The sequence below is a fragment of the Cygnus olor genome, chromosome 3 (assembly GCF_009769625.2).
Source record: "Cygnus olor isolate bCygOlo1 chromosome 3, bCygOlo1.pri.v2, whole genome shotgun sequence".
Lineage (NCBI taxonomy): Eukaryota > Metazoa > Chordata > Aves > Anseriformes > Anatidae > Cygnus > Cygnus olor.
Window position 1 is genome coordinate 98296763 of NC_049171.1, and position 23323 is coordinate 98320085.

At 40.5% G+C, this 23323-nt stretch overlaps 1 protein-coding gene across 1 annotated transcript; it reads right to left on the reverse strand.

Moving 5' to 3' along the window:
• Positions 1–6063: 6063 nt before the first annotated feature.
• On the reverse strand, positions 6064–20697 carry FBXO28 (F-box protein 28). The gene is made up of 5 exons (XM_040551323.1): positions 20439–20697; positions 14450–14559; positions 13338–13476; positions 10746–10941; positions 6064–6815 (listed from the first exon to the last, which is right to left on the reverse strand). Exons 1-5 carry the CDS (start codon positions 20649–20651, stop codon positions 6421–6423), a joined length of 1053 nt encoding a protein of 350 aa, XP_040407257.1. The 5' UTR covers positions 20652–20697; the 3' UTR covers positions 6064–6420.
• Between the last annotated feature and the right edge of the window lie 2626 nt (positions 20698–23323).

A 23323-nucleotide genomic window follows, 5' to 3' on the forward strand; every position in this document is an offset into this window, starting at 1 on the left:
CTTCGGGGGTCTGTCAGGCCGGAGGAGCGAGGCACGGGGCGCGGCCGGGTTGAGACGCAGGGGAGGAGTTGGCGTTTCAGACTAGTAACGTCGTTGTCTGCGGTGTTGATTTTTAATGATTAATTACGCGGAGAATTGGAGGCGATTCTTGGCTTGTAATTCTAGCGCTCCTTTTGGGAGCACTCCAGCACCGCGGCGGTACGGAAACTGAAGCGCCTTCGTTCCCGGTCACGTAATTCAAAATGGTAGAAATGCCAGAAAGGCCCTGAGCGAGTCCTACGCGCTTGGTTTTCCCCTAGCCTGCTCCCCCGGCCTTGTTTCCCCTGCTCCTCCGCCCCTCAGCGCTGGCTTTCCAGCAGGGCAGGAGGCAGAGATGGATGTGTTGCAGCAGGTCTGAAGCTGGCGGGTGTCTGAGGCACAGCAGGATGGTTTCCGTGCCGGAATGCTGCCTTTCCTTTTAGTTAGACACTGATCTGATCCCGCTGTCCCACCCGCCCGCTAGCTTCAGTTAAATCTGTACGGCTTCAACTATCTGTGAGATTTCTGTCCCCTCCAATTGTTTGGACATCGTGTCCAAAAGTCATTAGGCATACATGGGTAGACAATAAAGTCCCATATGACTCATTTTCTTAGGAAGCAAGACTGAAAATAGGAAAAGCATGTTACAGCAATACGTAGTGGTTCCTGAAAAAATACTTTCTCTTTTCCAAAGGTAAGTCATGTGTGGCTGTAAGGACTAGCTGTCTCTGGCCAAAATACCATTTTCTGTAAGGTGCCTAAAGATATCTAATTACCATTCAAAATGCCTGCACCAAGGTCTTTTTTATTCACATATTGTGAAGATAACTACCTGAAAGGGTGGGGAGCTGAGAAGATTGCTTATCTTCTTGCAGATAAGCAATAGCACAATAGGGAACGGCCTCAAGTTCCACCAGGGGAGGTTGGAAATAAGGAGACATTTCTTCTCAGAAAGAGCAGTCAGGCACTGGAACTGGTTGCCCAGGGAGGTGGTGGAGTCACCATCCCTGGGGGTGTTCAAGGAGAGGTTGGACGTGGTGCTTAGGGACATGGTCTAGTGGGTGATGCTGGTGGTAGGGGGATGGTTGGACCAGATGATCTTGGAGGTCTTTTCCAACCTTAATGATTCTATATTTTAGGAACTTCATTGACAAACTGTTCCGTAAGAACTAAACTCAATGTAATCTACACCTGCATCTATTTTTCTTATTACACTTACTGTGAGCAGTTTGACTACAAGGATTACTTTATGTAGAAGTTAAATGACTATTGTTTGGAATTTTAGTTGTCCATAAATCCATTGGTATTAAAATAATCAATAGTGGTGATAAAAACAACAGAAAAAGTTATTACAAAGAAAGTAAGACCTTATCTGTTAATGTCATGAATATCTCAAGGCTCATGTTGACTCACTTAAAATTTATTGATAATAATAAAAAGGGCTATTACATGCAAGCTGCTAAAAGTCACAGGTGCAGCTGTGAAAATAGGGGAAATACGATCCCCATTTGAAGATGGTATGATCTAAAGTAACGGACGAAGCACAGGATCTGTAAAACATAACAGCAAATGGATTTGTTTACATGCATTTTTAATCCGCGTATGTTAAAATGTGAATTAGAAATGAAAAAAAAGGAGCAGAGAACAGATAAGTTAATTCACAGCTTTTCTCTGCTTAGCCACATGATCTGAATTTTGTAGTCTTTCTGAGGACTGCTGCAGCATAAACAGATGTCTAAATTTCATCACGGCATTTTGTCCTGGCAAGGGACGTCTAGAAAAAGTTTTACTTCTTGTTCACTGACTCCTTCACAGTAGACCAGGAAGTACTTTTGTGCTATCAGTACCACGACTGACTGCAAAGTTGCCAAGATCAGAGGTGTTTCACTCAACTGCACTCTAAACACTGTATGTAATGCTTCTGAAAATTTTCCCTTATGGCTGTAGTTCCAGAACTACACTGCTCCACTGCTATCCGTCATTGCACCAAGGACCTTCTCATCCATCGGAATTATACTGCTAAAAGTATGAACGTCTCCTGGTAAGAAAGGTGGTAGCTGGAGGAGGGGGCGAATATGATCATTCAGTACACAGAGGCATATGTACTGAACTGCAGGTTTCTGAAGTCACAAGTTTCAGAGGGAAAATTGATAAAAGATTCCAGATTTATAAACTAAATAGTCCTATCAGACAAACATGGCTTAAATAGCTGAGAAAGATATCAAATAGGAAAGTTTTAGAAAATTTAGTTGCCCAAGTGTCTTAAAGTGCAAATTTTTTTTTTCTATTTAATCACTGAGTCTTTCTCTGGTTAAAGCATTCCGTGTAACAAATCCAGATTTATTAGGTCTTCGGCAAGCGAACAGTTTTTGTATCTGACATTTTCTCTTCAGAAGACAGGGAGGTCCAGTACCTAGCACGTCTTCAGCCAGCACAAGGCTAGAACAGAAATCCCGGAGTGTTTAGTTACACATAAACCAAACCTGGCAGCACATCCCTGCTTAACCAGGAAGGTGTGATGCAGTCAGCACGACTCTGCAACAGCAGAGAGCACGTGGACAACAGGGCTGGTCCGGATACAGCATAAAGCAGCACAGGAATGGAACTGGAGAGTATCACAACAGCTCACAACTAGTAGAAAAATTACTATGAAGTATCCCAAACTAAATTTACTGGTGAATGTATGAACAATCACTGTAATTGATCAGTTACATTTTTAAAACCTTCGGGATTACCAACTAACTGGGTAGTCTTCTCTGTTCTGAAGATAGATTTTACGAGCTCCTATGCCATACTGTTTTCAAGAGGCCCTTAATGTTGAGAATTCCCTAGGTAATCTAAGCGCTCCCCATAGTTAACTCTTAGAAGATCGCAGTAAGAGCAACTAAGTTTCTGTTCAATGCAGCCTTAACTTTCACGTTAAGAAATTATGAAAAGACATCCTCATAACATTAATAAACGTATGTGATTAAATTAATGTGCTACGCTAAGAGTATTAGAAATTTAAGAAGTTACTATTTCTATCTGTTCTTTAATCTGAGAAATTTATTTTGTTAAGCAGGTAGTGTCTGTCTTCCTCCAGGGCTTTCACCTATTACATCTGTTAGCCTTTGTTCAGAAGGTGATTGTATTTCTATATTTACATATTCACAGAAAAATCACGGGTTGTTCAATTTGAGGAGAAAGATGTGATTGCAAACAGCTTTTCGCTCAAAAAAAAGGATCACTGTGCAGCTTCTAGTCTTCTGATATCATTTTCACCATGTTCATTAGATACCCAAACTTTAAAAAAAGTCAAAAAAAATCAAAACCTATGAAACAAAAAGCTTCTATTTTTTTATTATTATTTTATTTAAAAAAAAAAAAGCTCAAAAAGGAAGGCCAGCCTCAGTTTTAAGCAATTCTCAGAAACTAACTACAGAAGACCAGTACTATCACTTTCTCTTTCAACTCTAAGGAGCTGTTTTGGCCCTTGCTCCAAGTCATAAAACTTCTTGCACAAGCTGATAGTTGGCTGCAAATAAAACAATTTTTTCATGTTACTTCATAAAAACATCTTAGTCTCCCTAGCGAGAGATTCTTCCTTGATACAATCACTGATTGCTGCTATCACTGCACTTTTGTACGTTGACATCCTAAGCCTTGTAAATTTGCACAGAAATCTGTAAAGTCAAAAGTGATTTAGTTTTACTTCAGCCTATTTATCAACTTGTTCATATATTGCAAAATGCATGCTTTTTTTATTAAATAATTGACAAGACAGCGTCAGAAGTTCATGTTCCAGCTATTTTGTCTAAACTATTAGCTATTAATTGTTAGTCTACACTATTATTACTTCTGTACCACTGGTATATATTCCCATCTTTTCAGGACCATCCAATACTGACCTCTCTCCCCCTCCCCGGGAAGTGGAAATTAAATAGGCTGTACACCTTTGTTGTGTACTTGATGGCATTTCTCAGAGCTTGTTTGTAAGCCTTCCCTCTACCCATGAAGTTCAGTGGGCTTGGTTCAATTTTACTGTATTTGGCAGGGTGCAGAGGAGCAGGATGCACCTGCTGACTTGCAGCACGCAACACTTCCTTGAGTTGAAGGTTCCAACTTGGCACTGTTCATAGAGAATATTTCATGTAACAATAAATACACGGATGTTCTTTCCACCTCAGTTTCCACAGCCAGAGGTTCACCGACATACAAATAAACAGTATGCCCGATTAACCTGTAACTATTTGTTGTGAAGGGAGGAACGTTGTTTGCATCTTGTACAAGTGAATAAAGAATCTAAAAATGAGGTATATTAAGATAGGTATGAATAAGCCTTTTCAATAAATGTAGTTCACAGGTTTATACTTGTTTAGAAGTATTTAACCACAAACATCTGGTAATTAGACCATTACATGAATTTGTCATCATGAAAGACCATTAAGTGAATTTGTACCAAGTGATACAAAGTAACTACAGCTCTTATGCTGACCTTTAGAATCATTCAAAATTACGATTAAAAAAAAGTATATGCCAGTATTTTAAAACTGAACAGCTGATACATCTCTTCAAAAGACCTGTAAGAGTAAAAAGTCAAGAGCCATGGAAGACCACTAATAGCAAATCATCCTTTTAACAGTTCAACTTCTCCCCCAGATAGCCTTGTACCATTTGCTTCATGTTTTTCTTAAGAAACATACTTTCTTAAAAGCCTCAATCTGGCAAACAAGTTTATTTGAAAATTAAATGTCTGCTAAAACTTAGGCATTTGCAGTGTTACTTCTGATAAGAGTCAATGTGTTCCAGAAGCAAAAGCTGTAGCTTCAGTTTCAGGAAAAATTAGTTCTACAATTCCAGAACATTTGATCAGAAGATTTCTGATTTGTTTGGTGATTTAAGTATAACTACTGTGGTATGCTGACAGCTACGCAAACCTTAAGAAAAACCTGCACTTTAACCTCTGGTTATAGTATTAGGATTTTGAACAGCTGTGAAAGCAGCGTCTGTGTTTTTCAGTGCTACATCAAGGTGAATTCAGTACCACCTAAACCCAAACCAGCAGCTGATTTAAAAAAAAAAAAAACAAGTCATATGATAAAGCTACATAGTTTAGTACAATAAAACAAAAACAAGGACAATGGTATTTGTATAAGGTTCCAAAAATATACAGATGGAAAAAAAATCACTGTACACAACTCTGAGGTTGTTAAAGTGACCAGAGAGACTGAACAGTGCAAGACATGCTTTTCCAGTTACAAGCTCAAAACAGAAGTGCAAAAGAAATTAAAGCTTTGTCTGAAGTGATTTACCTTTTAGGATAAAGAAAGCTAGAATATTGTCATCAGTATTACAGAGGAAATCTCCACCCCACCCCACACACATACACACAAAATAGTTTAAGTTTTTCCATAATACAGCATTTCATTTAAATCATGTCCCCCTGAGTTTGGTTATTGTAGGGACAATTTGTCTAATATTTATTTAGATGTTGGCCTATAAATCAAGCGATGCATAGGCAGCTTCTCAATTCTCCAGCTTTGGCTAGCAACACCTGCAATTTACAGGCAGTGAAAGTGGCAGATAGCCTGGGTTCAAGTCCTCCTGCAACTAGCTTCATAAGACAACCTCATCTGAAGAAAGCAGTTGTGCTGAAAGCTGATGCTAAGTTATGGCTGAGGAACAAAGGAATTGCTTTGTAGGTCTCTGTACTCTCTCCCAGAATTTAGAACAATTTCAGGCAAGAGCTTTTAGCAGGCTAAGCTGTACATGCATCTATCCATGCAAACGTAGAATATGGCTCCCAGGACCTAAGAATTACTAGGGTGTGCGTACACGAAGACTGGATAGAAGGCCCTTCCTTGTTAAGTTTACAAAAATATATAGCCAGTACTGTAGCTTAAGAAGTCAGTTTTACTCATTACAGAGATCCCAAAAAAGTATTAACTACTTTTCAGACATTCCAGACAAGGTCACTTGTAACAAAAAAGGTCAAGTTCTCTAAAACAGGATTTTAAAAGCGGGTCTTTGCTTCAAGTGAACAGGACATCTGTTTTTAAGCTTAACTTTTTTGTCAGTTAAGACTGAATTTATTTAAGAGTTTGTGAACATATGCATAAACACAAATAAGTTTACTTTAAACACATCTGCACAGAAAAAAAATTAACCCTTCAAAATGTAACAGAGCAGGTCTGGTTAGTAGGTATCTATTGCAAATCTTAAAGATCCTGTGCGTTAGGCCCACCCATACAGAAAGCAGGGGAAAAGTCTCAATGAAAGAAAATTACTGTTCGAGTCTAAGTGGTGTTTTGAAGAGCCAGCAGCCTAACAGACACCATGAAACTAGTCACAGGATCCACACAGGCAGACCTGCTTGGGCTACTGAAGCAGTGTATCCTCCTGAAGGTGTCATTTACTCCCAAGTTATTTTCTGTTTCGAAGGCGTTTAGATTTCCTAGGACAGTCTGTGGATTCCACCGCCTTCCTCCTCTTTCTTGGAGATTGTTCGTTTGAGCCAGAGCCTGAAGAATTTCCTACTGCGCTCTCCATCACCTCTCGCAGCTTGCGTTCAAGCTCAGCCAATCGGGCGTTCTGTTCACCTATGATTTGTGTTTGCTCTAGCAGTTTCTGATCTTGATCTTGGAGTTGTTTCTGTTGCTCTTGCACTTTGGTGCGAAGCTCTGAGATTTCGCGCTTTAGCACTGTCACGCTGGCACCATTCGCTTTTACTTGCTGCTGGAGTTTGGTGACTTCCTGTCTCGAAGGGTTCTGCTTGGAGAACAGCTGCATGGTTGTTAGTGCTGCTGAGGGCCCTGGAACTTCAGAGAAAGTTGGGATTAAAAAAAAAAAAGAGAGAGAGAGAGAACTGGAAACAAAAAAATGAAAACTGGGACACAATTTCTGCTTTTCTCTTAAAAATGGGCGGCGCTAGGTTCTAGAGGGTGGGGGGCGCTGCATTCTAGGTGGGGGGGGGCACGCAGGGTTGGGGGGGCGCTGGGTTCCAGAGGATGCGAGGCTCGGGGGGGGCGCCGCTGGGTTCCAGAGGATGCGGGGCTGGGGGGGGGGCGCTGGGTTCCAGAGGATGCGGGGCTGGGGGGGGGCACGCTGGGTTCTAGAGGATGCGAGGCTGGGGGGGGGCGCTGGGTTCCAGAGGATGCGAGGCTGGGGGGGGGCACGCTGGGTTCTAGAGGATGCGAGGCTGGGGGGGGGCGCTGGGTTCCAGAGGATGCGGGGCTGGGGGGGGGGGCGCTGGGTTCCAGAGGATGCGAGGCTGGGGGGGGGCACGCTGGGTTCCAGAGGATGCGGGGCTCGGGGAGGGGGGGGTGCTGGGTTCCAGAGGATGCGGGGCTGGGGGGGGGGGAGCTGGGTTCCAGAGGATGCGGGGCTGGGGGGGGGGGGGCACTGGGTTCCAGAGGATGCGGGGCTGGGGGGGGGGGGGGGGCCGCTGGGTTCCAGAGGATGCGGGGCTGGGGGGGGGGGGGGGGCTGGGTTCCAGAGGATGCGGGGCTGGGGGGGGGGCGCTGGGTTCCAGAGGATGCGGGGCTGGGGGGGGGGGGGGGCTGGGTTCCAGAGGATGCGGGGCTGGGGGGGGGGGGGGCCGCTGGGTTCCAGAGGATGCGGGGCTGGGGGGGGGGGGGGGGGGGCCGCTGGGTTCCAGAGGATGCGGGGCTGGGGGGGGGGGGGGCCGCTGGGTTCCAGAGGATGCGGGGCTGGGGGGGGGGGGGGGCCGCTGGGTTCCAGAGGATGCAGGATTGGGGGGGGCAGGTGCTGGGTTCCAGAGGATGCGGGGCTGGAGGGGGGGGGGGGGGCGCTGGGTTCCAGAGGATGCGAGGCTGGGGGGGGGTGCGCTGGGTTCCAGAGGATGCGAGGCTGGGGGGGGGGCGCTGGGTTCCAGAGGATGCGAGGCTGGGGGGGGGGGGCGCTGGGTTCCAGAGGATCAAGGGGGGGCGGTAGGTTCTAGAGGAGGATGGGGGGGCACATGAGGTTCTAGTCAAAAGTATAAATTGTGTACCAGTTTGCATATTTTCTCTCTCTATACCCCAAATAGGAATCTGAATACTGGCTGGAAGTTCGGTGAACATGTAAACTGATTTACAGCTACTTAAGTGTCTAACGAGAGCATATGGTATTTCAGGGCCCAACTACTTTAATATAAAATACTTAGAAAATGAATGATAAGTTGTTTTCCGTACTACTGAAAATCTAAGTATGACCCCCCACCCCCCTTTTGCTGGATAAAAAATTAGAGAGATTATGCTCTCAGCTAGACTTACGGTCACAAATGTTATGTCAAAAACCCACAGCAACATGGCCATAAATTAAGTGTATTGCAGAATTGCTATATTAAATATTTCAATAAAGCAGTACAATTCTGCTGTCATAGTTGTATACAGCTAAAATCTAAAAAATTATGTTTCAGGGCTTAACAGGGTATTTCAGTTTTAACTTACTTTCTTCAGGAAGGGGAATTTTTTCCCACATTGCTGTATGCTTATTCCTCCTAAACACTAAAACTATACGGGGTTTTGAGCTTGGCTTTGTTGTTTTTGGTAAAGTTCCTGCAAATCAAGGACACTGACAGCTGCTGCATCATTTCTTTCACTTTTTTCTATCGTAAATCGTATCTATCGCTTTTTCTATCGTAAATCGTATCTATCGCTTTTTCTATCGTAAATCGTATCTATCGCTTTTTCTATCGTAAATCGTATCTATCGCTTTTTCTATCGTAAATCGTATCTATCGCTTTTTCTATCGTAAATCGTATCTATCGCTTTTTCTATCGTAAATCGTATCTATCGCTTTTTCTATCGTAAATCGTATCTATCGCTTTTTCTATCGTAAATCGTATCTATCGCTTTTTCTATCGTAAATCGTATCTATCGCTTTTTCTATCGTAAATCGTATCTATCGCTTTTTCTATCGTAAATCGTATCTATCGCTTTTTCTATCGTAAATCGTATCTATCGCTTTTTCTATCGTAAATCGTATCTATCGCTTTTTCTATCGTAAATCGTATCTATCGCTTTTTCTATCGTAAATCGTATCTATCGCTTTTTCTATCGTAAATCGTATCTATCGCTTTTTCTATCGTAAATCGTATCTATCGCTTTTTCTATCGTAAATCGTATCTATCGCTTTTTCTATCGTAAATCGTATCTATCGCTTTTTCTATCGTAAATCGTATCTATCGCTTTTTCTATCGTAAATCGTATCTATCGCTTTTTCTATCGTAAATCGTATCTATCGCTTTTTCTATCGTAAATCGTATCTATCGCTTTTTCTATCGTAAATCGTATCTATCGCTTTTTCTATCGTAAATCGTATCTATCGCTTTTTCTATCGTAAATCGTATCTATCGCTTTTTCTATCGTAAATCGTATCTATCGCTTTTTCTATCGTAAATCGTATCTATCGCTTTTTCTATCGTAAATCGTATCTATCGCTTTTTCTATCTTCTATCATAAATTATCGCTTTTTCTATCGTAAATCGTATCTATCGCTTTTTCTATCTTCTATCATAAATTATCGCTTTTTCTATCGTAAATCGTATCTATCGCTTTTTCTATCTTCTATCATAAATTATCGCTTTTTCTATCATAAATTATCTATCACTTTTTCTATCATTTTACTCTTCTACCAGTGCAGTGCAAGTAAGATACAACTTTTAAGCACTACAAAGACAGAACAATCTGGAACAGCCTTGAACAGGCATCCTCCTCCTCTTTTTTCTTTAAGATGACAGCATAGTTATGGTTATTTGACACTAAAGGGTTGCCATTAGGTAGATTATTTCTTCCCTCAACCCAAGGTAGGCATGTTTATGCCACATAAAGCCTTGGGTTTGGCGAGCCAATTAATACCGGTTTTGGGCACTGCTCCCACAGCTGAGAGACTCAATGAAATTGAGATATAATTAACGGGATATAACTAAGAGGTGGTATACACAATTGTGGCTAAAAGGATTGACAGGACATACCAGAAACAACAAGCAGCTCCTACAGTTAGGCCTATCATTTTTGGTTAGGGTCTATTTATTTATTTAAGTTATCCTTTCAGAGAATTTACTTCACAATTCCTAAAGTTCTCCAACAGTGTGGAAATAAATTCAGTAAAGGGAAAACACTGCAGTTCTACTAACCTTTTGCTTTTGGCCATTATATGGGGTAACTATGTTAAACTTTGGTTGACAAATTATGGAAAGTCTGACAGGTCATACAAAGAAACAGCTTATTTATTTATAGACTTATTTTAATTGCCTTTTCAGCATTATTCACAAGTATTTTGCTTGTTAATATATACCTTAGTGCCCTGGCAAAGTGGAAAAAAAGAACATTCAAGTATATTCTAGCTCTGTATGCACTACAACATCTTAGGCTAATTTGCTGATCATACTAAATATAAAAGGCATCTTGAGTTGTTATCTCATGTGCCAAATTTCAACCAAGTGCAATAATAAAGTCTCATTCATTGGTGGCACAAAAGCGTTTGTTTAACGAATACACACTATGCATAATTATAACATACATTCAAGTGACCGTTCTTTCGGTAATACAAAGCCTCCTTAAATTACAAAGCAAATGAATTCCACAGTTGGCATTCTTAAGAAACAAGTATCATTAATACTTATGTGATAAAGCTCACTTATGCAAGGGATGAAGCTTTAAAAAGATAGTGCTGTGAGTTTTTGCATACACACACACAAAGAAAACAAACACAAAAACACCTCAACTATACGTTGAAATTAATACCTGGGGCAGCTCCTATCAGACGTCCTGATACATCTGACCCAGGCAGCTTCCTTTTCAGTATTGGAACAATCTTCTCATCAAAATATTCCATAGCCATGGAAGAAATGTCCCTTAGTTCCTGAAGAACTTCATGAGCTCTCTGAGGAGCTCTTGTAGAGTTTACGTATCTTAGCACACGGTAAATTTCATCTATTACCTAAAACATTTAAGAATACTTAGATTTTTCTGATAAAGGCAAGATTATTTCACATTATTCTAAAAGTGTTGGCATATTCAGGCATATTCCAGTTCCAGGACCTTCTGCAGCACCAATAACAATGGAAAAATCAAATATGATATTTATATCATACTTTACTACATAACTGTTACTCTTGCATATCACTACGTACTTTAGTTCTTTATCAGTGTTTTGAAATTAAGTCCTGTTTGTGATATACCAGAGAAACCATTCACCTGACATATCACGACTCTCTTCAAATTCATGAAATAACACATTTTGTGTGAAATTGTTTTACTGCATCCATACTTGAGTTTTATGTGCTCAGTGGAGCATAACGATTTATTTTTGGATAACCAAGGCACTGGAAGCCACGCAACAGAGCAGTCACTCCCACAGCCAATCGTGAGACATAAAACACACGAATGGAGTAGCAATAATTATAGTCATGTCGGTCTGAAGAGCTGTATGTATTTACTTGAATTCAGTTGCACGATCCCAAAATGTTGCGAATTCAGATTACGTGCAAAATGTATTAATTTATGAAATATTAATCCACAACTAGCAGAGAACATAAGCACCTCCTTTATATGCTTGAAAAGCAAGCCCTTTGTTTAGAAGAGATGAAATTTGCCTTGCTGATCTAACGAATTATAGTCTGAGGAGGTCCAGATAGGAGTACTGGCTTCTTACTACAGAAACTACCAAGCCAGGTATTTTGCACATGATTAAGAATGGCTTACAATCATAAGAATTTAGAATCATCGTTAAGACAACACAGCTGCATCTTGTGTTTTAATAAAGGAAGCTTAGCTAAAAAGTTGCAAAAGCTAGATGTGACTGAAATGTGCCATCATGCAACAATCTTACAAAAGACTTCTCTAATTTTATCCACCAGAATATTCACATATTCTAACACAAATTAACATCCTGAAAGTTCTGCATTCTTCATTCAAATGAAAATTTCCTGAGGGAAACAGGACAGGTAAGGGAAACCACACACTTTAAACACTAAGCCTTGAGTAGGCTTGACCAAAACATGACTTTCTGGTGAATTGATAGCTGTGCAGAGAAAGCAGCAGCATCAGGCTTGTATACCAAGTATACAATAATTTATAAAAATCTCTTTAGCTGTTACATCAGAATACAAACAAGGCCTTTATGACTCAGTGCCCAGAATGAAAACAGCTGGTAAGCTCATTTGCACAGCTCCTGCACACCCTAGGTCTAGCTTGAGCATTGCTTTTTGTGTCTATCCCTCAAAAAAGTAGGGCAGTATTTCTTTTACGTATCAAGGCCTTCAGTTTATTTGACTTTATATTAAATTACAGTATTTTTAAATATATATACATACAGTATCTATAAAAATAAATGTAAATAAATGTAAATATAATAAACTATAATAATTTTAGTATCAAGGCAACAGCTGTGTATAGAAATTGTTACCTCTTCAAGATTAAAAAAAAATCACGCTGATAGCCTATCCTGCTGTAGAAATGTAGACTGTACATTTCTACATCCTGACGTAGAAATGCCTGCCATGCTTCATCTCAACCCAACAGCTAACTTGCATTCGTCCCAGTGCAATTCAATTTTCTGCCCTTTAAAAATTTATATCAACAAATCCAAACCTCACATAGAAAGATCAACGAATAGAACATCAGGCTTATGCTCACAGATCTCATTTCAACCCTAAGTTATAACAGTCTTCCTCAGCTCATGATTTTGTCAATTCACTTCTGTATACCTCTGTTTTCACAGCTTATAAAATAGTGGTATCACTGTCATACATCCCATTTGGATAATTTATACTTTATGTTGGGGCAGGAGTCTGAAATACCAGAATTGTTTAGTAGTAATAACATTTAACAAAGTTTATCTACGCTTAAAACTTTTATTCCATCTAACGTACAGAAATAATTAACTCATTATCACAATGAACAGTGTTTCCGCATACTATGCATCTTAACTAACTTTAAGGACCTTTCTTAAGGGTTTGAGTACTTCAAGTCTTCCTGATTGACCAAGTCCCTAGTATACACATGGTCTAAACTATTAGATCTTCTGATGACCTAGCCTCCAACTGTTTTGTACAGTTACAATTCAGAATTAAACCCTGTGTATCCTGGTTACTCATAAAAATCCTAAGGGAAAATACATATCAAGTTTAAAATAGTGCTGAGATATAGTCTGGTTCTTTCATTTCAGACTGACTGCTATAGCAGAGTATTGGCTTCTGTGTTTTAAGTATCAGAAACAGTTTTAGTATGAACATACATTATACAATCTGGGACAGCCGGGACAAATTTACTTTAAGTTACATGATCATGTTTTGTAAAAACATAAACATTCACATAATTTAGTCTACATTTTACCTTTCCAGGTATGAAGCAGCAGAGATTGGAATCCACATACTTCATGAAAGTCATATTTAACAGAGAAAGTCTTGTTTCTACAGCAGCAAGGATGTCTGCATGACGAGCTAATGAATGGTTTCTTCTTTCTGACTCCCGTCTAGAAGACAGACCATTAAGTGAGAGTAATTTAACAGTGAGTCAACAAAATAAAACTCTAACACTCATTCATCCTTAAAACCCTTTAGAGGCTTGAAAACAACCACTAACGTTGTTCTGTCTGCATGGGAAAAAAGTGATATAGATTAAAAATCAGCTAGCAATTATGTAGCATACTTTTTTTAAGACAGTATTCTCTCTAAATAATTAACACATCTTACACGATCCATAAACTCTCTATGTAATTTAGGACTCTAAGAACAGGCTTTCAGCAGTAGACACTGAGTCATGGTGCATATTTTTATCCTCGCATATGCCTACAGTTAGTATCTCAATGTAATACACAAATTTAATATAGTATTACTGCTTGCTACAAAATATAAGGTGAGGTACAAGTTTTTGTGAAAGGATCACAACAGTAAGTAGCATTTAGTTTCTTCACCCGGAATGGGAAACCTGGTAGGACATAGCAGCAGCAACTGCACTTATTCTCTGGAAAGAGGTGAAAAGACAATGTCTTAGTGAGAATCTTAAGCTCCCAGTAATGCTCACACATCAACCCCCCTCCCTTTCCCTGATTTAACCCTTGGCAAGGAAGAACCTTGCTTTTTTAATCAGTCGTAGACAAATCATCACCAAAGGCAGTTTGTCTTGTAAAAGAATGGCATCTATCCATTCCTAAGAGCCCCTCCTGGCTTTGCCAGAAGGGTTGAGTAACATAGGACCCTTCTTTTCTATGACACATTTTGCAATATTCCAGCTCCTAGTACTGTACACCACAAGTTACATTCATGCACAGCATTATTTTGTTATTAGATCTTAGGCTTATGGTACTTTTGGGAAAAAAAAGGAAAAAAAGATTCAAATTTTCAAGATATTTAAGCTGAATTAGCCAGCAAGAAATTCCTTTTTAGCATTATGCTGAGAAGAATCTAGCACACTGAGGTTTAGCTACAGTTTTAACTGGTACATACCTTGGAAGCTGAGCTTTAACTTGCTTTTGACACAAGTTGTGGTATCTTTCCACTTTTAGAAATCCCTGATTCAGCATTCGCTGGCAAACCAAGTCCATTCGTTTACAAACCTGTATTTAAGTAAAACAAAACACACACAAAAACATCCCTTAAGTTTCAAATAATGCCACAAGTCACTTTGAGTATTATCTTATCCATACTTGCTGAGCAGTACAAGATTCTCTTAGTGGATTCTCTTGGAAAGATTCTCTTTCTTCCATTTCAAGACACAGAAACTGCAGTGCAACTCAAGGTATCACCATCTCTAACAGTGATCATGATACTCCCCATAAAGCAGCAACTACGTTCCACACAGTTAATAAACGAATCTTCTGATACTGCCTAACAAGTGTCAGTAGTCCAAATTCCACCCGTATATAAGCAGACATGATTTCCCTGTGATAATAATCAAAATTGCAAATGCCTGCGTCTAGCTTCTAACTTGTTCTCCAGAATGATTTTGGTAGATGAAGTTAATATTTTGTTGTCTCAAAAAGATGCCTTAAAACCAAGAAAGTATGTTTTTTTCCTTCAACATTTAGCACTTATGTTTCTGAAGACAGACAAAATTAAAGAATTAAGCACTACAGTGCACATGAAACAAGATTCTGTTTTGTGTAAGAAGTCCTCTCTATTTAAGAGATTCCCTTATTGGCTATGTTGCATACTGATAGCCCCAATTTTTTCACAGCTTTAGGGAGAAAGGACATTAATAGCTGCAGATGGAATAATGAGCTACTACGTTTAAACCTTAAAAAGTCACCAGTCACGAGACAAAGCCAATGTGTACAAAAGTTTAAAGTATTTGCAATTCACAGCTCTGATGATGCAAGAGACTGGTTAACCAGCTCTATTCTTTCAAACTGCTTTTTTTTTTTTTTTTAACATTAAAGTGCACAACTCCAAGTGTGACCACACTTTCCAACAGAACAGCTTTGCTCTTTCCTTTTTTTTTTTTTTTATTTAAACAAACACTCCTTCCTCTCCATACAGTACTCATTTCATAGCTTTGAAATCTACATAGTTTGTATCTTGAGAAAGAAGGTTCTCACTTCTAGAAAAGCCACCGATTATTTTTTGCTTATACGGAAGGTACTACTTAAAGAAGTTCTGCTTTCTCTGAATCACAGAGAATCTCTCTAGTCACAGCTAGTCTAAGTTCTCTGAGTAAGCACTGACTCTTTTCAAACACATCTGTCTTAAGAGACCATTAAGTAATTGCTGTCAGTCTGTCTGTGTTTCTTCATATTAGATCTTCCTTGTTAGTAGTCGAAGGAGGATAACCAGTCAGGCTAACTCCAGAGGTAGTCTCAGTATACTTGTCCCTCACATTCACTAGAATTAGCGAATTATTTCCAGTGGATGAAACATAATGCTAGCCCTTCAACTACAGGAAGGATGAAATTGTCACATTTCTTCTAAGATATTAACTGCATTAGTGATGCTTAGATCTGACACCACGTTTAAGTATAACACTTCACAGCTTACATTTAGTTCTAATTATATCAAACAACCGAAATAGAAACGAGTACTTGCACAAGGGCTACATTAACTATGCAATTATTCAGCAGAAGAAAAACAAAACGAACACACAATCCTAGATACATTATTAGTGACAAACTTCAGAAGCACAGAGATATCAATCATGTTTATACTGACATCTGGTGGCAGAAAGTACCTTTTACTGTGTTGAAGCTCTCCCACATCCAAGTGAGCAGGTAGGCCGCCATGGGTAAGACAAACTGCACTAGGTTTTTAAACATTGCCTTTTCCAACCTTACTCATTTGCTTACGCTTCTCAGCATGAAGAATTATTTGCTCCAGTTTCTGGACACTGCCCATATTTGTCATATACACAGACTAGAACCCTAAGAGACTAAACAGATACCACCAGAAAACAGCAGTTTTTGCAGCTTATTTTACCAGTCACCTTTTAGTTCTCAGCTGGTTCTTGATCGCACCATTTAAAAACACGGCATCTGAAGTTATAAGAACAATACACTTTTTAGACTGCACAGTCAGCAGTCATACATAAAGTAGCATTATCACTCTTTTAAGTGCTCGTATTGGTCCAAGACGGTTACTAATACTTGCTATGTCAATGGACTGCAAGAAACGTAAAAGTTCAAATTTGCTCACGTTTGTTTTTGCCAATTTTTTTTTAATATTTTCTTATTCTAGCCATAAAACTATAACAGTACAAGCTTCCTCAAATGTCAGGTCCAACTAGGACACTGCGTTCAAATTTCAGTGTTAGAAAGTTGTTCCAAGGTCCACACGAAATCCAGAATGAGAAGGCAGCTGCTTCTCAGCATGGTGACTTGTATACAATAACAACTTCTATAAAAGAACTGATTTTCCACTTCATTTGTGACCAAACTGACACAATTTAGTAGAGGACTACCAGCTTCCCTTTCCTCAAGTATGTCTTACTTCTTCCCAGCTTCACTAACAGATGACCACTGTCAAAACAGAAAACAAAAATATACTAAATTATTTAGGTTCATTACGTGTTATATTTATAAGGTATTTAGAGGCTACACAGACCCTTATTCCATAATGCCTTTCTAAGTTGAAGAACAAGTAAGCGACAAAATGCTAATGACTTCAACATGAAGCCTGAAAATAGAAATGCCTGGAAATACAGATTTACTGAAACTGTGTGAAGATTAAAGCTGTGCCGTCCAAAGGATATCCGTCCTTATTTGTGCTCTGCAGAACAGTAATGCAGGTTTGCTGTAGAATTTAAGACTCTCGTGATGTGTGTCAGAATCCAAGATAACCTTATCTTCAACGTGTTCATAGATTGTTTTTAATCACGGAGTGTTTGTTTTCTGTCATGCTCACTGTAGTAATAGCCTGAATGGAAGTGCTATTTCCAAGCTCAGACTGAGGATTTTATTATTACCCCACTTTGAAAGTATCCAGCTCTCATCCTCTTAGCTGACTGCATCTTTAAAGATAACAAAGCAGCACAAGCCCATTCTACTGTTTCAGGTCAACTGATCAAAGTTCATCGTGGTATCACCACCGTTGTAAACTGTTATATGGTATCCATGCTCAAAACCGATCGTCCTTCACTAGAACGAGCATTGCTTGGCATTTCAAATGTTGCATCTCAAAATGAGGAGTGTTTCTTCCAAACATGATGTCACCCTATTTAATAGAAAAAAATCACACACATACATTTATCAGCAGAATAAGTAGAATAAGGCATAATTAAGTAAAATGATTTGTTCCAGGATGATGCCAAAGCATGAATGAAAACCTACAGCCATTCTCCTTTCCAGGTCATATAAGCATAGAATAGAGCAAGTGTGTTTCCCCGTCATGCTTATAACCTGAATAACCACGCGTTACTTGCTTTTCTGACTGCCTTCCAATGATCTTGTTATCTCAGAACTGCTCTACCATCTCAAAAACATGGTCAAAATTCTAAAGCTTCTGTACAGACATTAAAAAATATTACAGCAAAATAACCAATCAAAAGCTGGAAGGTACACTAGCTTCCACATCAGCCTGCATGCTAGGCTTTACCTCCTGAACATTACAGCTTCAGCCATAATGATCTCTGGGGCTTCTGCATTTCTCTTATGACAAGATATCAAAGGAAGTAGGTTAAGTAAATATTCAAAACGTCAGAAAGTAAAATGCTGCTCCTTTTCTTCTCATTCACTTTCTCCAAACAGAAGTTTGATAACTCACAATTTGCATTAAGGCATAATTTCAGACATGACTGCATTCTGAATACCTACTTGTTTAGTCTCCACTAGTCTAGATCTACTCCTCTGCTTAACCAGTTAGGTACCATTTATGCTTTAAAATGCTGTAACATGAGGAACAGCAGGAGGCATTATGTTCAGTTAAGTATAACAAGTGCTTCTTCGTACACGGGCAGGCCCATGGTCTTGCTTTGCCCAATGGTAATGATAAGCAGGTAACGTCCTTTACCTCGTTCTTCAGTGACTGAAACAGACTTATATATCTTAATCCTTAGATTATACACCTCATTACACTCCACGTAAACAATGCAGGTTCCTATCTCTATTTTAATCTGAAAACTTGCTGTCGTTCTGCATCCTCCCACCCAGCCAACTCCTTAGTCTACCTTTTTGCGCACGCTCTAGCTTCAACACCCATTCAACTCAAAAGACTTTGTTTGCATCTGTCAAGATGATCCAGAAAAAGAAGGATTAGGACATCCATTTTCAATGCTGAGACCCAGAAAACGCGTTCAAGTTGATCTGTTTAGGGAACCCACACTTATTGTCAAATATATGTATGATCAAGCTTTATTTAGGTCAACTGACGTCCTGGATCACATCCTCCTACCTTCCCCAAGCTACTTTAACCCCTTATGATGTGGCATTACATGCAATAATGAATCCATTTCGGGGCACACTTAACTTGCATGAGTTGCCAAAAGAACACTTTTAGTTCTGCATGGCAAACTAGAAGACCTAGCTGATCCAAGTAGATGTGCTTATGAGCCACACTTTTGACTACGTCAAATCAGAAGGGCAGTGATTCTTGACATTAGTGCCAATTAACAAAGACAAGCGTACTTTCATCTCAGAGTAATTCTCACGTTTTCTGATGCGTCTTAAGGGTAAAAAATGGAATTTGATGGAAATTAAGTTTCTTGGCTGTCACTTACTCAAAAATAAAAACAGGAGAAGATCAACTGAATAGTTTCCTTTGTTTTACATCTAGTATTGTTCCACATGTGTCTAAGTTGGTATTTACCCAGTCTGGTTTTGCCATTTCTGAAGCTTCTGCAAGTGACAGTCTTCTTGAATAACAGACTTGTGTTACATAAAAGGTGTTTCACTTGTTAACAAGCACAACGAGTTAAACAGTTCTTTTAGTCCTTACACCACCATCTTTCCTATTCTGAATTTCACTGCTGACAAAGCATTGCTTACAAACACTAAGTTAGCCTTGCAAGAAGAAAAATCCTCCTACTGACAGTTGTCACAGCTACCATTTATAAAATGCAACAGGAAAACTGCAGCGAAGAACAGTGCCTAGCGTGGCAACACAGACCATACAACACTAAGCATACCCAAACAGCACACATACTTCTTGTCATCCAAGCTGTAAGGGCTGCAATCCAAAAAAGCTGTACTGAATACTTTTCCACAAATCCCCTACCTACTCTTAGAGAAGAAGCAAAAGTCTTTTGAGATTACTAGGCTGACAGCATGCTAGAAATATTTAGGTAGAGTGTTTTTGGCGCAGTACAAATAAAGACAGAGTTTCTGCTTGAAGAGCTTTCAGTTTAAGGTTAGAGTCAGCTTGCTACACTTCAGGTTGCTGATCAAGGACAAACACAGCCCAATTCTCTGCAGAAATGTGCTTGTAATACTACCTAGTTTAAGCTAATGAGTTCTTAAAATAGAAACAGTACAGGCAAGTTTACTGAAGGCTACATAAGCCTCATATTAGTTCCATCACTGTTTTTCCGTTTACGATCTCCTAAGAAATTGAGCAAGACAGCAGCTGATAACATTATGATCATATTATGACACAAGGCTCCTTACGGGCAGTTCAAGACTGTTAAACACTGATCTCGTGAGCTTTTTTTTGACATTATGATGCTTGCAAGCACAAGTAATATCTTTTATTAGATCTACCAGTATGACTGCAAGGAGCAGGCAGCCTCTCAGGCAGGCAAAGGCTTTAAATCTCCCTTCCCTGCCCCGCACGTAGAGCAGCGATCCCCTACACCTGCGGACCTCACCTTTCTGAGCAGAAATAAGCACACAGGCGAGACGCGGCGCGCTGACCCCCTTCCACCACCGCGCCCCCCGCTAGAAAACAGCGGTCACTATAAGAAATAAGACCACGAGCCCCAACCCGCCCCTTCCCCGCCGGCCGCCGCCACCTCCCCACCTCCGGGCACGGGGCCCGGCCACCACAGGGCCCCCCGCCCCGGCCCGGCCCCTACCAGGCGGAGCTGGCTCGTCTCGTCGTAGGACAGGAAGCTGAGGATGCTCTCGATGGCCACGATGGGCAGCCCCATGAGCGTGTTGCTCTGAGGAGGCTGCTCCAGCAGCGCCGAGGCCTCGGGAGCCTGCGGGAGCGGGGGCGGGGAGAGCCGCGCCGAGCACAGGGCGCCGCCTTCCCCCTCCGACAGGAGCCGCTCCTCCGCCGCCGCCATCTTAGAGCCCGTCCTGCCTCCACTGGGGGAGGAGCGGGGGGCTTCCTATGACGGCACTTCCGCTCCCCGTGACGGCACGGCACCGCCCCGCCCCGCCCCGCCGCTGGGGGGCGGCAGAGGGCGGCGGGGCAGGGGCGGAGCCGGGGGCTCCTCACACGGGCTCCGGGGGGACCTGGAGGGGAAGGGGGGGACGAGCAGGCACGGCAGGGCACTGAGACCTCTGTGGGGCCGCTGCAGAAGGGGGCCCGTAGTGGCACGGGCGTGGTGGGCTGCTTGAAGCTTCTCTGAAGTGACGGGCCACGTACCACGAGTGGATTTGGAAGGAACAACTGGCAGCAGTCTTAAGCATAGCGTGGCCTGAAACCAGTATGCCCCATGTCAGCAAGTGTGGTGGAGGATAAAAGCACAAATTGTTTTTTTTAAAGGACAGCCAGTTTGATAGCGGTGCATGGAAGCACTGGGAAATAGCGCTGTGTGTCTGGTGGGTCCCTCACACCAGGCACGTAAAGCAACCGCTGCAGTTGGAAATGGCACACTGAGCTCAATAAACCAGCAGCACGACCCTGTTTGTTGGTTTGGTTTTTGTCCTTGTTAGTCTTACACCAGTCATAAAGCTACAGGTTTTTGTGTTTTTTATTTTTATGTATTTTTATTTTTTTTCACTCTACAGAGGAACAGGAGCAAGAGTAAGGCGGTCAAGGACACTGTGGGAACTGTGTGAGAAGGGCCTCCAAAGATGTAACAGCTGCGAAGAGATCTAGTTGCTGTTGAGCAGGAAGCCAACAATGCTCCCCCAATACTATAGGAATAGCAGCGGCTGCACAGACAAAGCTGCAACCCAGTAAAATAAGGTTGAATTCCAGAGAGCGAGCTACAGTATGGATAAATATTTCTGCATCTTATCCTAAGTGAGGTGCAACTACATAACTCTTACCAGTGTAAGAGTTATGTAGACATTAGTGAGGTTTCTTGGTCATAATAGCTGTATCTGGAGCAGCAAAGGGATGGGACCAAGGGCTGTTTCTAGAATATTCCTCGATAATTCCAAGTATGGTCATGGGCACTTGCACCATAGCTTCACAGCCATTTTTGTCTGACAGAGCCAGGCACAGCTGTTTAAAAGTACAGTGCCAGTCTCCTCTTTTCCTTCAACTGCTGCTGTTTGGTGTTTTCCTTTTCTAAGTCAGTAGTGTTGAACATGCACATTTCATTAGGAAACTGGTGCTCCTTAAAACTGACTTAACAAAGAAAATCACTATGAATGCTGGAAGTGTCAGTAGAAAAGCATATGGGAAAAAGTCATAAAATGTTCATGGCGAATGGGACTGCTCATTACAATAATTGTACTCCAAGGTAGAACAGCTTTAATTGTTACAGAACTAAAGCACTATCTGCCTGGAGCATCCCTGCATCCCTGCACTTTTTTTTTTTTTAAGTAGGCTTCTTCTCCTTGAAGTTTTATTGTGACCTCTTTTGTTTGCAACTTCCCCCTTTCCTCAGAAACCCACCTGGAACCTCCCTCTTAAATGAAAGAAATTCACTGAAAAAAAAATTGACTTGGAAGCAGGGGAAATGCAAGGGTAAACCTTTATGTGTGTCATCCTAATGGAACTCCAAAAATGTACACTCGATATTTCCTTTTTTGAAGCAGAACAATTTGTGCCATGTATGTATTTGGAAATGTTTTTCCTCTCTCCCACACCCCAACTCGTCAATGCTGCTGTAAAATTGGCTATCTTAGAACAAGATTTTTTTTTATGGCTATAGTTTTAGGACCTGATCTTCTTTCATATGCATACTCAGCAGTTTAAAACACACTTAGAATTCTTAATAAACTTGTGACTTGGCACAGGAAGTTTGTGCTGGCAGTCCATTAATATTTTAAAAGCAAGTGTTTTTCTCCCTCTTCTTAAGCATATATAATTTAAAATAGTTTCAAGAATGCTTTTTGTTTTGTCATGTAATTTGAGAAATTTGAGATTTTGAGGTCCTCCTTTATGTTTTATGTTATGTTTAATAATATATAAACTGCATTATCTATATGTTTATTGTGTTAGTAAGTACAGTGTATTAATGATATAAACTATATATTTTATATTATTAGCTACAACTATATAAATAACTTTTTGTTTAATAAGTCTGTCTCAGCATGTAAGATAATTCTGCTGTCTTCCAGGTTCTGATTCACATAATTGTATGTGGTATCTTGTATCATTTTTCTGAGCATACATCACTGTCTTAATTTGCAGAAATGCACACCACACATACTTTCACAAAATCCTTGTCACAGATTCACTTGTGGCTTATCTTTCCAGTTACTATGGGATAGGGTGAAGCCAGATAACTTTAATAGTCCCTGAAAGGGATGATATCATGTTATGTAGATTCTATTGCATATGAAGTAACATGCAAACTCTGTAGACAATATTTGCAGTTAAAGCAGGATACATGCCTTTATTTGGGTTGCTGTTCATTTAGGTTTCTGCAGTGCTTATAAGATTTTTAAAATTCTTGAAATAACCTTAGTTCTCATTATACCATATTATAATGATAAATATATTTGGACCGAGTTTTGAGGGGAACATTTCAGTGACACACAAGAAAGATGTTAGGGGGAATGTATTATTTTGCCCCTTTAAAGATGTATCTGCACTTTGGACTAGGAATATGAG